This window comes from Megachile rotundata, chromosome 4 (assembly GCF_050947335.1).
Source record: "Megachile rotundata isolate GNS110a chromosome 4, iyMegRotu1, whole genome shotgun sequence".
NCBI classification, from domain to species: domain Eukaryota; kingdom Metazoa; phylum Arthropoda; class Insecta; order Hymenoptera; family Megachilidae; genus Megachile; species Megachile rotundata.
The window spans coordinates 11,944,171-11,957,112 of NC_134986.1; the positions used below are offsets into that span (position 1 = coordinate 11,944,171).

Sequence of the window (12,942 nt, forward strand, 5' to 3'; positions counted from 1 at the left end):
ATGGGGTATTTTGTGTTAGATTAAGTTTAGGTTAAGTTAGGATGGGGTATGTTGCATTAGATTGGTTTAGGTTATGTTAGGATGGAGTATCTCGTTCTATTAGGTTCAAAATAAGTTAGAATGAGGTATTGCTTTAGATTTTAGATCTTCTAAAGACTTTTATGTGAGACAAGGAATATTTCACGCGAATAAAAGGATGTATGAATGCTTTTTTTTATTGACAATCGTATTTACATTTTTTTAATCATCCTGCATAGCATGTCCACTTGAATTGGTTGACTCGAACGTACACGATTTTATCGGTGTACATTAGCTTCACGATTATTTATTGTATGAAACATAGCATTGTGGTAAATTATTATATAGTACTGACAATACAGAAACAGATTTATCATAAAATGAAATATTGAACGTTGAGATAAGTACTAAAACTTTAAAATAAAAAGAAAATATTATTGCATTATAACACTTTCAGCAATAGAAAATTAATTTTTTTTTAATCGAATAAAATCTAAAAACTTTTACCAGAAAAACATTTGTTAGTATCACGCTGTTTCTATATTGTCCTGTTAACTTTAAGTATTAAGCCGCGTGAAGTGGCATGCTCTTGCTGCACAACCTTTTAGGGAGTACTAGCTCTTGAATTATCGTATAAAATATTTCTTTCATAAATAACTCTTAACATTATTGCATACGTTGTTTCACAAACTGCTTATGTGAGAATTACAAACAGAAATACTGAGAACATTGTATAAGAGGTAGGGAGAACGTTCCTCCTTAAAAGATGTGTGCGTGAGAAATTACTTGCTGCTTGGATCACACTAATATTTTACTATTAGTTTACAATAAACATAGCATTGATTTGCTAAGAGATCGGTCAAATTCTTCTTTGAAGTAATGAAGATAATCTCAGCACCATTATCCTACAAGGACAACTAATCTTGCTCGCAACGCGTACGAGTATTGACAAGAATTAAACTTTGGTGCACGGCGTAATTCATGTGCAATAATAAATAAAGTTGCTGCAATGTAGTGACAGATATCGGTAACTTTTCCTCATCGATCGTGTTCGTTCCTGTTCAAAAAAAAAAAAACAAACAAAAAATTTCGCACAAATAGGCCAATTTTTATATACATTAAAACGAAAACTAATGAAACTAAATGATATTTACTTTAAAAAAAGATCTAATAGGAACGAATTGCGGGTGGAACCGTTGCACATTCTTGTTTATCTAACGTGTTATCTATTACTGGTCTGAAATCAATAGAAACCTGTAAAATAGTTTTAATTAGTCGAGTTATACGAAACAGAAAAATTTACGTGTCATATTATACAGAAGCTAATGTTACCTCTCCTGTTCTCGGTTCGATCTTTGTAAGCGTGTGTTTTCGCCAGTGTTGATCCAGTGGTTTTGGTTGTTGGCCTTTTAATGGTTTACTGTAATCGTACTCGTCAATTCTATCTTTGAAATCTTCGCGTGCATGAGCTCCGCGACTTTCTTTCCTATTTTCGGCAGCTACTATTGTTTGCATAGCATTGAGCATTAAATTCTGTAATTCTAGTGTTTCTACAAGGTCAGAGTTCCATATCATGGATCTGTCCGCCACTTTCAAATCGTCTAACTTTTTGTAAAGAGCAGACATCTTTTGACAGCCTGAAAAAAATTTTATTATTTTATTAATTCACTCGTACGTATTTCTAGAGATATTTTATATTGTTATTGTAATTGTACCTTCTTGTAAAGTTTCAGCTGTCCTGAATACAGCTGCGTGCGTTTGCATGGTTTTCTGCATCGTTAATCTTAACTCCGCGGTAGAAATACTACCGTTCGCATTTCTAACCTTGTCTAAATTGGCTACACTTTCCTCTCCGGCATTCTGAAACATATTTATGTCATGATACCTAGTTTTCATACTGCACTGAACTATAGTTATCGCAAAAAAGAATACTAACGGAGCTTAGAGGTCCAATTTTTTCGCTTGGCTTGTTCTCTTGTGCAATTGTTTTAGCGCATGCACGTCCAAACACAACTAAATCTAACAAAGAATTGGCACCGAGACGATTAGCACCATGAACAGATGCACAAGCTGCCTCTCCACAAGCGTAAAGCCCACGGACAACGGTGTCCTCGTTATTTTTCCTAGTTAGAACCTGTCCCTTGTAATTTGTTGGTACTCCTCCTATACATTTAAAATGATTATATTAAATTACTACCTAGTAATATTTTCATAAAGTAAAAAACCTACCCATATTGTAATGCACTGTTGGTATAACAGGAATAGGTTCTCTTGTTACATCAACACCTGCAAATATCATTGCTGTTTCCGAAATTCCAGGTAATCTAGTAGCAAGTTGTTCAGGTGGTAAGTGGTGAAGTTGCAAATAAATGTGATCTTTCTCGGGACCAACGCCTCTAAACAATTTTAAATTATAAATATAGATACATTTTTATTAGCTTATATAATTCTTATATAGGATCTTTTATTCAGTATTAAATTGCATAATACTCAAACACCTCATGTACACCGGTTAATAAAACTTACCTGCCTTCCCGGATTTCAATGGTCATAGATCTAGATACAACATCCCTAGAGGCTAGATCCTTCGCGACTGGGGCATAACGTTCCATAAACCTTTCACCTTCGCTATTTACAAGATAGCCTCCTTCACCACGGCTACCTTCTGTGATAAGACAACCAGCGCCATATATTCCTAAAATTCAATGGATATAAAGTTATATACACAATGAATGATTCAGACAAAAGTTGTATCAATGATTCAGTATTATTTCATACCAGTAGGATGGAACTGTACAAATTCCAGATCTTGATTAGGTAAATTAGCTCTAGATACCATTGCAGTACCATCACCGGTACACGTATGAGCAGATGTACAGGAGAAATATGCACGTCCATATCCTCCAGTTGCTAATACAGTATTTTTAGCGTGGAATCGATGGAGCGATCCATCTTCTAAGCAAAGAGCAATGACTCCACGACATTCTCCATCTTCCATGAGCAAATCCAGAGCAAAATATTCAACAAAATAGTTGCAGTCATAGCTCAATGATTGACCATACAATGTATGCAATAAGGAATGACCTGTTCTGTCAGCCACACAGCAACACCTATGAGCTTGACCACCTTTTCCAAATTTCAGTGATTGTCCACCAAAGGCACGCTGGTATATTTTACCTAGAATGATAACAATTATTTCAATGTAAATTTTAAGTTTAACCAGACAAAAATGTATATACTGATACTTCTGTAACAAGAAAACTATATGATATATAAGAAACAGTCACATCAGCAAAACTGCAACAATATTTTAGACACATGGCAACCACAAGCAGTAACTTGTTATTTTTTAAATGTCATTTATAAATTTGTAATAAATTTTTGATACTGTAATAAATTCTAACAATATAAATATTTGTTATTCAAAGTAATATATTTTGTGTAACAAATATGCAGAAACAGTATTTTTGTAATTAATAAACTAAAAGATATGAATTTCAGTTATGGAGAAGAATACAAAACAAACCTATGAAGATTCTAATGAAGAAAATCAGATAAACAAGTCAAGTAATGAATATGAAGCAGATTTTATTAATCAACCACAACGAATCGACGAATCTAGCTCAAATTATAAATCCAAACAAAATAAGTAATTTATTCATTTCAATTATTCGTTTCCATAATTGTTTGATCTAAATGAATAATTATCTATATATTTTAAGGGCAGTTTCGCATTATACGTCTCAGCACAATCAACGGGAACGTACGCATTCCCGTTCTCGTTCACCGAACAACATAAACAGTCCTAAAAAATGGATAAGCTCAAATGCTTTTATCAATTTCGTACGAGACTTGAGACATGTAAATAGAGAGATTAAATCATTAAAATGAGATTAAATTAGCAATTAATAAATGAAAATTATTTATCATGTATCATTTACAGAAGTCTTCGGGTGAAAAGAATACAAAGCTATTTCAAATAGCTGGAGAAAAATGGCGAAAAATGTCTTTTGAAGAAAAACAACCATATGTAAATGCAGCTCTCAGCATTAGAAATCGGAAAAATGAGCAGAAGAATCAAGAATTAAGTAGATCTGAAACAAATGCAGAATCTGCGAAGAATGAAAATACACCAAAACAAGAAACTGCCAATAAGAAATCAGCAAAGAATAAACAGGTCAATTTTTTCATTTTGTGAAAACATTTCAAGTGTTCTAACATTTATAAAGAACATGCATCATTATAAAAATATGTTTACATTGCAGAAATCCAAAAAAGGCACCAAAAATGAAAGTAACACTGAATCAGATGATGGTTCAATTACCTCAGGCACAACAGCATCAGTAACAAGCGAGGATACATCGGATTCAAATTAAAAAACAAACAGCAACCAATTATATAAATCCTAATGTAACTTCTATCAATTTGTATTCCCATTTGTAATTTGTTATTTGGTAAATGAAATTGTTGAATGAATATACACTTATACATCATATAATACTGACAGAAATGCGTCTTTTATATAAAATATAAAGTAACAATTGTACTTTATAATAACATTACCATCAGAAGTTCTACTGAAAGGCATGCCACAGTTTTCCAATTCTATGACTGCTTTTGGAGCTTCACGTGTCATGTAATGAATGGCATCTTGATCACCCAGCCAGTCAGAGCCCTTAACAGTATCATACATATGCCACTGCCAGTTATCTTCTTCCATGTTACCCAAAGCAGCATTGATACCTCCTTGGGCCGCGACAGTATGTGACCTTGTAGGAAACAATTTAGTGACCACCGCTGTTTTAAATCCCTCTGCAACCAAGCCATAAGCTGCACGTAATCCTGCTCCACCAGCACCCACCACAACAGCATCATAAGTATGATCTACCAATGGATACTGTTTAGAAACGGCATCAGAAATTTTTGCAGCTTTGCCATCTGGTGTGTAATGAAATTTACGATTTGTAATCACAGATAATCCCAGCTTATTCTGAAATGATAGAAGAAAATTGTGAAATTATAGATGGCTTTTATTTATAGCATACATCTATGCTTAGTACATATATAGTAATGTTACTGCATTGCATTAATGATCTATTTATAAAACGCTGAACAGGTTTAGAAACCAACTTGAAAAAAGTAACATGACACTGTTTCATTCATTGTAAAATTGATCTTGTTTCATTCGTGATATATCAAATAATTTCTTTTTAGAACACGTGTTTCACGATATAATCATAAACACGTACTAACTTATTTAAATTGTTTAGAATACTAAAAATGACTGCTGGGAACAATTAATACCGTTATTATTGAAATATAACAATGATATCTTAGTGAAATATATTAATTGATTAGTTACGACACATAAGCGAGGTTAGTAAAGTTTCAATTTTATCGAAATACAGTACAGATGCATTAAGTATCCACTAATTATTAAATACATTAATCAATGTTTGAGAACCGATTACTTGTGTTAGAGCAATTATTCATATTAAATAAAAAATGAAGATTACACAGTGCAAGCGCAGTGATGCAGCTTATGTACACCCACGTGCAAGGATAGCTTTCATATTTTTATTTTCTGCGCGTCTTATACATTTTCATAATACTTCCTTATCACTTGCAACTGCAAGCGATTAATACGTATTTTTGATTAAATATGTAAAAGAATTTTGCAGACTTAAATAAATTTGAATACAAACTTAAGTGCCATTCATACATGAGCGATATAGATAGCGAATGTACTGAAAAAGCATAACAGAACCTTCCACCACTATTAAAATTCATCCTGGATCTGTACACACAAGAACAGGAGGGATATCCTACAAAACATTTGAAATCGATCAACACGAGTAGCATGTGCATGGTGGGAGGTCATCTTCCCCTACACTTTCCCTTAACCGAGAAAAACCATCTATGCACGCGGTCATACATGATTCGCCATATGGAGACTAACAGAAATATGCAATCAATGAAAAGTTATTCTTTCGTAATATATTTAAATTTGAATCGTTTACATTTAACTAACATGCCAAGAAAACGTGTAACTATATTACAATGTATTTATATTTAGAATGTTTCATTAGATACCGCTACATACAGGATAAATTAACGGGATCCAGATTTAGTACTTATCTAAAACGATCGTATTGCGCATATATTCACAACGAATTTAAGAATTCAAAATTGAAGTCAGTAAGTTCATAATAAACGTAATCATAAGTTAAAGAGTGCAATTTCCCGCTAATGTCAGCTTCCCGTGCCGGGTGGCTCATCCGCAATTATAATTAAACTTCTAAAGCACAATATCGTGGCCGGTTTCAATATCGTGTTTGTACCCGATATCGAAACGGGGAGAAAATAAACTACCGTTCGTTTAGGGTAGATAACGGAAATTAGAATTATTGCTACCTACTTTGCAATGAAAAAATAATGTTATTGTGCAGACCGGTTACACCTGCGGGGTGGCGCGTACGAAACGGGGGAAGGTCCAGTAATAAATGATACCCGATGGGGGAATCGTCTGCTATACAGTCCTTTCTCGTTCCTTATCCCGGTCATATCATTGTCAGTTTAATCTTTAAATTTCTGTGATCTACTCGTCAACGTTTTTTGGATGATTCGAAAACATTACGAAACCTTCGTAACCAGCAGAATTTTCCACGATAATCAATACGATTGTTCGTTGATACGCGTTTGACAAACTTACGTAATTAATCGGCGGCGAGTATTATAAAGCAAAGGTGCATCATTGTCGAAATAAAAATTATGTAACTTAAAGAAAATCGTCTTACCAACGTAGTCGTGGGAGGATTTCTTGCTAGCAAAGACGGTAGCTTCAATAAACCACTCATTTTGTGGCGATGTCACCCTTTTTAATCAAGATTTTAATTTAAACAATAACACATACACGTCGTCGTTAAATTTGTGATTTGATTGTACCGTCTAACTAATTCTAATTTTTGTTAACTTCACTCCCGCACTTCTTGCACGGCGACGTGAAGCGTTCGAGTCGCAGTGTTGTGAGACACCGGGTTTTTTCGCGCATGCGCCGCGAAAGTAGCATCAGTGAAGTAAGTGTACGAATAAAAAGGTGTACTTTGATCGCCCATGAGAAATTTTATCAAAATTTCTGTGATATAAAGAAGAATGTGCAATATGTGTGTGTATAAATATTAATATTAACTTATCGAAACTTTGTAATTCACTGGATTTCACTTGAATTTATTTGTTAAAGCATTCACACATGTAACACTACTCGACTATCTTTGCCATACGATAGATACACCGCTGCAATTGGCCATTGCGGCCGCGCGTGCGCGAAATAATCCGACCCGTCTCACAACACTGTCGAGTCGGTTGAGTACCGACTACTGGTGGAAGCTCCCTGATGAATGCTCACCTTTAAGGTACTCGCGAACTTTTTAGTTCGATCTCGTCAATCAGTCCTTCGTATTCGTCGTTCGTTTTAGATACCGACAACATATACTCGCTCCAATATTGCTCTTTACTCTGCTCAAATTTCAAAGCCAACATCTTGAACAGTAGCTAACTGTAAGCGGGAAAATTAAACGATACCGCGAAAAAATCAAGCGGTTCTCATTCCACGTTGTATACGATGGGGTGTTAACGGTATTTCGAATTATATGTTCGTGTGTGTTGATTTAGAGTTTTAGAGGCACTTGTTATAGATCGTATGATATGTTCTATATTTTAACCTGTGCTCTAAGTGATGAATATTGAACTAAAGGACATAGGTAGCCCTAATGCTATTGACGTCTCTGTGTTAATGCTATGAACAGTGAAAGGTAACCGTGTAACCAAAACTTGATTTACATTTGATAACCATGATTCTCTGCGGGTCAAATTGTTTCTAATTTTATAGATTTCTAAACTTATAGATTTGAAAGTCTGCAAAATTCCAAATTTGAAAATGTATTATATTGGAATTTTTTACATTGAATATCGTGTAAGCATGAGTTATGGAAAACTGTAAATATGCCGTTGTTGTGATGGGAAACATGAAACCACCGACTAAAAAATCTAATGCTTTATGAGGTTGTTAACACGATTTATACCGGCGCTCGCGCTTAACCAAACTATTTCCTGCAGCATGGGGAAAAAGAGAATAAGAATAAAAATGATTTGTCGCATCACGGGGTTGACGGCACAGCGTGTCTTGTTTCTCTATTGGTCGACTCGTTGTAGGCTCGTCTTCTACACACATAGGTAAAGCTCGTACCATATGGTGGGATATTGTACGCACAGATTTTACTAAGCCTAGCATGATTCAAGTGTTGGCGAGCGTAGGAGTATTTCATGAACAGGTTTGCTTGTGTTCGCACGCTGTGCTTACGTATTTAACAAGTTTGTTCAAGGTATGCCATACGTTCAGCCTTAAAATTATGTAATGATAACAGAAATTCGCAAGATGATAATAACTAGTACTTACAGCAGATGTTTTCTTTTAGGAGACGTCATATACAAAAGTTTTGTTGAATAATTTATTGAAAGTGCCGGTTCTTATTAATTACAAATCATATACAATATATGTATGTTAAATAAATTTGTCACATCTGCTTTTGAAAATACTTTGCAACATTTTAAACGTCAGCCAAATGACAAATAGTGTAATATTTTTTTATTTCAGGAAACAGTAACGTCCTTGTTTTGTTTATTTTGAAGATGAGTTGAAGCTTACGTTCGAACCGACGAATCACTGAAGTTTCAATTTCACAATCATTCATTTTGACTTGCTTCCTGCGAACAATAATTTGTGTGCCTACCTCAAATCAAACAACAGAAAACTCGCGTTCGATCTTAAAACCCGTTCAACAACCATTTCGCACACCGTTTATCGCATTTAATTCCACACGAGGTACGAACACACCATACGCATTACGTAACATCATTTTTATTTCTGCATTGGCCTAAATGATTAGGCTCGTTCAACAGCCACATATTTCGCTACCGGTAGAACCATGGTTGTAAATGTATCGAATTGCTACGAACACGCATAAAATTTTCGTTCGAACGTGAGGTGGATCGAAATTGGTCATAAAAACCGAGGAAATAGTTGCATGTGGGCCCCACTGATTAAAAGCGATGCGTTTCGTTGCATGAATTATGCAGATGAAGTAGCAGACAGGTCTGCGTCTCCGGTCTGAATTAATTGTCAACGACGTGCCGTGTCGAGCGTAGTAAATAAAATACGCACGAAGGTCACAAATTCGACGAGATACTTGTACTTGTCGCGCGTTCACGGTTTCGAGATAACGTGGCAGACAATGACGATATATCGTTGAATATATAACAAGGAAATAAAAAAAAAAGGAAAAAATACAGTTTTTTATTTGGTTGTCAGTACACTCGGACCGATGGTGGAACGTGTTGGGCCTCTGATTCGTCCAATGTCGTGTCGATGACGGGGCGATAGGAAATACTGATCTGAAAGAGAAGGACGTATCTTTGACGTATTCCAGGATCAAAAGAAGTGTAGTTAAGACTACTCGGATCGTTTAGTTAGTCATTTGCGTCAAATGCATTGGCGTAATTAACATTTTACTTTGTGAAATTTTAGTGAGAGTGGAAATTGAAGTTGCAGTCTCGCTATATGGCCCGTTGAGTGACTTATTCAGAGTGGACTTTCATACTTATTAGTGACGCTCTTTATTACTATTGAAGTATTTCTTTAATTTTTATATTTTAAAATTTAAAAATTTGTTTAAGTTTAACTCACATTAATTTTAACTTTGAAATTTAAAAAAATTTTTAATTTTAACTTATATTTTAATTTTAAAATTAAAAAAATTTTCAAGTGTTATATTGAGTGACTAAAAATTTTTCAGATACAGAAATTTAAAATTGGCAGACTAGACCACTGAAGGGGAGGCCTTGTTAGAGCGCTATAGGAGGAAATCCATACATGACCTATAATTTTATACACTCAATCTCAGGGCCATATAGTGCAACTTGCACATTAAGGAAAATTTTCTCTTAGAGTAACCTGTTCCACTTATCGTGAAATTGAAACTCGATTCGATGTGCGGTAATTAACGATAAGGAAAAATGTCAAGCTCGATAACTCACCGTTCCATCATGTTGAACCCACGTGAGCGTGTGTTTGCGCCAGTGTTCACTGTATTTACGTTTCTTTTGGCCTTCGATCGGTTTCGAGTAATCGTATTCATCGATTCTTTCCTGAAAAATAACGTTCTCATTTATCCATATCATTTAGACCTTTTGAAACCATTACACGAAATATGATGCGAAAACCTTATAATCGTCTCGAGCATGCGATCCTCTGGATTCTTTCCTGTTTTCCGCGGCGTAAACTATGTGCATGCAATCTAGCAACATGTTTTGTAATTCTAGAGCTTCTACCAGTTCCGTGTTCCAAATTAGGGATTGATCCTGAACCTGAAATGATATCGTTTTCTTTATTAGATTTTATTCGTTTGTGGAGAAATAAAAGCGTTTGAATTGCAGTTCAGGTAACAGGTTTCGCTGATCGTTTGTGCTGGAGAGATAAAGTTTAATGAACTATATACAATGCTGTGAGGTAGTGGATCTCGAGCGTTATGGACAGACATTAGTTAATAATTACATAACCGCGTTGTATCAGAGATAAGGAAGATAAATGATATTGAAACAGGGAAGCATTATTCTATTTGCATTATTCATTAGTTCAGAACTAGAGGATAGGAATCAAGTGATATGAATATGTAGGAGTATAGGAGAGATAGGAGTATAGGAATTTTAGGATATATGGATTTAGGAACATAAAAATTTGCAGGTTTAGAGATTTGAAGGAGTAGATATTTTTAGGTTTAGGAATCTAGAGATATAAAGATCTACAGGTACAGGGATTTAGGAGTATAGGGTTTTAGAGATATAGAGATTTAGGTGTATAGGGATTTAGTGATATACAGATTTCTGGGAATAAAAAAATGTATATACAAGAATTTAGAAATATAAAGATCTAACTATCTAGGGATTTAAGAGTATAGAAACCTGCAAGTATACTCACTTAGGATATAGAGATCTAAGAGTAGGTATTCGAGGATATTATCCTAAATTCCTACATGGATAAATACCTAGATATTAAACTCATAAAAATGAACTTTGTTTAAATCCTCCATTGTGATGGAATGGAATTTTTAAATTGGTCCATATTTTGTTTAATAAGTTACTGATATTATGAAAATATCATTTGGTATAAAGTACTACAAATGAAATTAAATACCATGGAAAATTTCAACCGCGTTATGTCAATTTTTATATAACGTTTCGTTCGTGTCACGTGCTCCATTGATGGCCGTCGTGTGTTCTCACAATTGCACATGTCAAAATAATTGAAACATATTATTACTATCTATAGAAAGCAAAAAGTACCTATTGAAGCTCAGCTGATTTCATTACAACTTCCGGACGTGTTACAATTTTTATCTGAATATACAACGACAGTCTAAAGTGCGATATACAATCGCAACCGTTTCATTGTGAAATCATGTATAAAACATTACATTGGCAAACTTGTGATTATAGAGTGATGAATAAAATTAATTAGAAATGGTAAGCAATGAAGACTTGCAAATGAAGACATTTTTAAATGAGGAAATTTCTTAATTTGAAATTTGGAAATTTGGGAATTGGAGATTTGGGGAATTGGGAGATTGGGGAATTTGAGAGTAGGGGAATTTGGGAATTGGGGAATTGGGAGATTGGGTAATTTGGGAGTAGGAGAATTTGGGTATAGGGGAATTTGGGGATTTAGGAATTGGGGAATTGGGGAATTGGGAATTTGAGAATTAGGGAAATTTAGAAATTTGGAAATGTGGGAATTTGGAAATTTGGAAATTGGGGAATTGGGGAATTTGGGAATTGGGGAATTGGGGAATTGGGGAATTCCTAAACTTGCAAATCCCTAAATCCTCTAAATTCCCAAATTGCCAAGTCTCTTAAATTCCCAAATAACCTACCAAACGCAAACAGGTATTTTATTATTACATAAATGGTACATTTTGATCAATTCACCTACACATATGTCCGGCAGGTCGCAGGTGAAGAACCGAGTTATCTCGCGACATCCTCGCTGCAATATATCACATGTCCTGAAGACCGAGCAATATCTCTGCATAGTATGCTGCATGTCGTCTCGCAACTCGGCGACAGGAATGCAACCTTTTGCGAAACGAGTCGCATCAAACCGACAAATGATTTCTTCGCCAACCTCCTGCATGCAAACAAAAATCTTTAATATTTTGTTGTAAAATATTATAAAAAAAATTGGTTTAAAGAGAACCGAAACATTATCATACTTCTGATAAAAAAAAAACAAATACATGCAACGATTGTACGAAAATATTATGGCTGTCGGTAGAGTCCGATAATAGCAATGGAATGTTCTTGTATCTGTTTAATTTCCAATGTTGACTAACGGTGTTCGAATGCTTAGACAGTCTGCTTATAGTCTACAGTTTGTTTGAGGGTATCGGAATCGAACACGTATCTGAACAGCGATTAAGAAATATTATTGTGTTTAGAATCGATAATTTTTTCATAGAGACAATTCTAGACCGTTGTGTCTGGAATATTAAATATTGGGTTTAAAACTGTATCTACACTTTGGTAGGGAGTATTTCCAATTGGACAGTGTTTCATCATTCGGCTCTGATATAGGTCATCTGATATAATACGTCGAAAAAGAACAAGATAATTGAAACTGATGTTACTCATGCCTGTGTTGTCGTTCATAATTTTATTTTAAATTGAATTTTTGGCAGATAGGTTAAAAATAAGGATGATCGTATTAACTTATTTTATTCTTTTGTTATTTCAAATGCTTTATACTTTTTGACACTTGAAATTGTTAGTATATTTTGTCATTTAAAATTATGAGTATATATTTAAAATTAGTAT

The 12,942-nt window shown here is 34.5% G+C and overlaps 3 protein-coding genes and 1 long non-coding RNA gene across 21 annotated transcripts in view; 2 read left to right on the forward strand and 2 right to left on the reverse strand.

Annotated features, from left to right (window-relative positions):
- Positions 1-4,518, forward strand: LOC105663006 (uncharacterized). Of its 5 annotated transcripts, none has more exons than XM_012289622.2 (5): positions 1-125; positions 3,520-3,667; positions 3,741-3,879; positions 3,962-4,195; positions 4,284-4,518. In XM_012289622.2, the coding sequence occupies exons 2-5, from the start codon at positions 3,522-3,524 to the stop codon at positions 4,392-4,394; spliced, it is 630 nt and encodes a 209-aa protein (XP_012145012.1). In that variant the 5' UTR covers positions 1-125; positions 3,520-3,521; the 3' UTR covers positions 4,395-4,518. The 5 variants fall into 5 exon arrangements, with proteins under 5 accessions (XP_012145012.1, XP_012145011.1, XP_012145009.1 ...); XM_012289621.2 differs by having other exon boundaries at positions 7-198; XM_012289619.2 differs by lacking the exon at positions 1-125 and adding an exon at positions 3,223-3,352.
- Positions 200-7,039, reverse strand: SdhA (succinate dehydrogenase, subunit A (flavoprotein)). Of its 2 annotated transcripts, none has more exons than XM_012289624.2 (10): positions 6,816-7,039; positions 4,582-5,008; positions 2,797-3,195; positions 2,545-2,713; positions 2,248-2,414; positions 1,955-2,181; positions 1,734-1,878; positions 1,351-1,655; positions 1,173-1,272; positions 200-1,075 (listed from the first exon to the last, which is right to left on the reverse strand). In XM_012289624.2, exons 1-9 carry the CDS (start codon positions 6,873-6,875, stop codon positions 1,186-1,188), a joined length of 1,986 nt encoding a protein of 661 aa, XP_012145014.1. In that variant the 5' UTR covers positions 6,876-7,039; the 3' UTR covers positions 200-1,075; positions 1,173-1,185. The 2 variants fall into 2 exon arrangements, with proteins under 2 accessions (XP_012145014.1, XP_076387261.1); XM_076531146.1 differs by lacking the exon at positions 6,816-7,039 and adding an exon at positions 5,535-5,554.
- The window catches only part of LOC143264337 (uncharacterized), a 15,934-nt gene continuing 9,230 nt past the window's right edge, over positions 6,239-12,942 (forward strand). The window contains exons 1-5 of one of the 11 annotated variants that reach the window (XR_013038047.1): positions 7,231-7,829; positions 7,923-8,399; positions 8,493-8,899; positions 11,402-11,595; positions 12,077-12,424. This is a non-coding gene — a long non-coding RNA (uncharacterized LOC143264337). Of the gene's footprint in view, positions 6,765-7,230; positions 7,830-7,906; positions 8,400-8,492; positions 10,112-11,401; positions 11,596-12,076; positions 12,425-12,942 lie in introns of those variants that run through there. The other 10 variants (XR_013038038.1, XR_013038045.1, XR_013038041.1 and 7 more) reach the window with 10 other exon arrangements.
- Positions 9,343-12,942, reverse strand: part of LOC100879970 (succinate dehydrogenase [ubiquinone] flavoprotein subunit, mitochondrial) — a 9,332-nt gene continuing 5,732 nt past the window's right edge. The window contains exons 10-13 of one of the 3 annotated variants that reach the window (XR_013038037.1): positions 12,058-12,256; positions 10,297-10,440; positions 10,111-10,221; positions 9,343-9,468 (exon numbers count right to left, since the gene is read on the reverse strand). Coding sequence is in view for 2 of the 3 variants with exons in the window: in XM_076531148.1 (XP_076387263.1) it covers positions 9,382-9,468; positions 10,111-10,221; positions 10,297-10,440; positions 12,062-12,256 (537 nt within the window). In the remaining variant the exon portion in view is untranslated. Of the gene's footprint in view, positions 9,469-10,110; positions 10,222-10,295; positions 10,441-12,057; positions 12,257-12,942 lie in introns of those variants that run through there. The other 2 variants (XM_076531148.1, XM_076531149.1) reach the window with 2 other exon arrangements.

Coding starts and splice junctions, on each gene's coding strand:
- LOC105663006 (XM_012289619.2), top strand. Junction 3,880..3,961: donor TCGTACGAGACTTGAGACAT/GTAAATAGAGAG, acceptor TATCATTTACAG/AAGTCTTCGGGTGAAAAGAA. Junction 4,196..4,283: donor AATCAGCAAAGAATAAACAG/GTCAATTTTTTC, acceptor TTTACATTGCAG/AAATCCAAAAAAGGCACCAA.
- SdhA (XM_012289624.2), bottom strand. CDS start 6,875: ATGAGTGGTTTATTGAAGCTACCGTCTTTGCTAGCAAGAAATCCTCCC. Junction 3,196..4,581: donor TTTCAGTAGAACTTCTGATG/GTAATGTTATTA, acceptor TTATCATTCTAG/GTAAAATATACCAGCGTGCC. Junction 1,273..1,350: donor TCGAACCGAGAACAGGAGAG/GTAACATTAGCT, acceptor ACTATTTTACAG/GTTTCTATTGATTTCAGACC.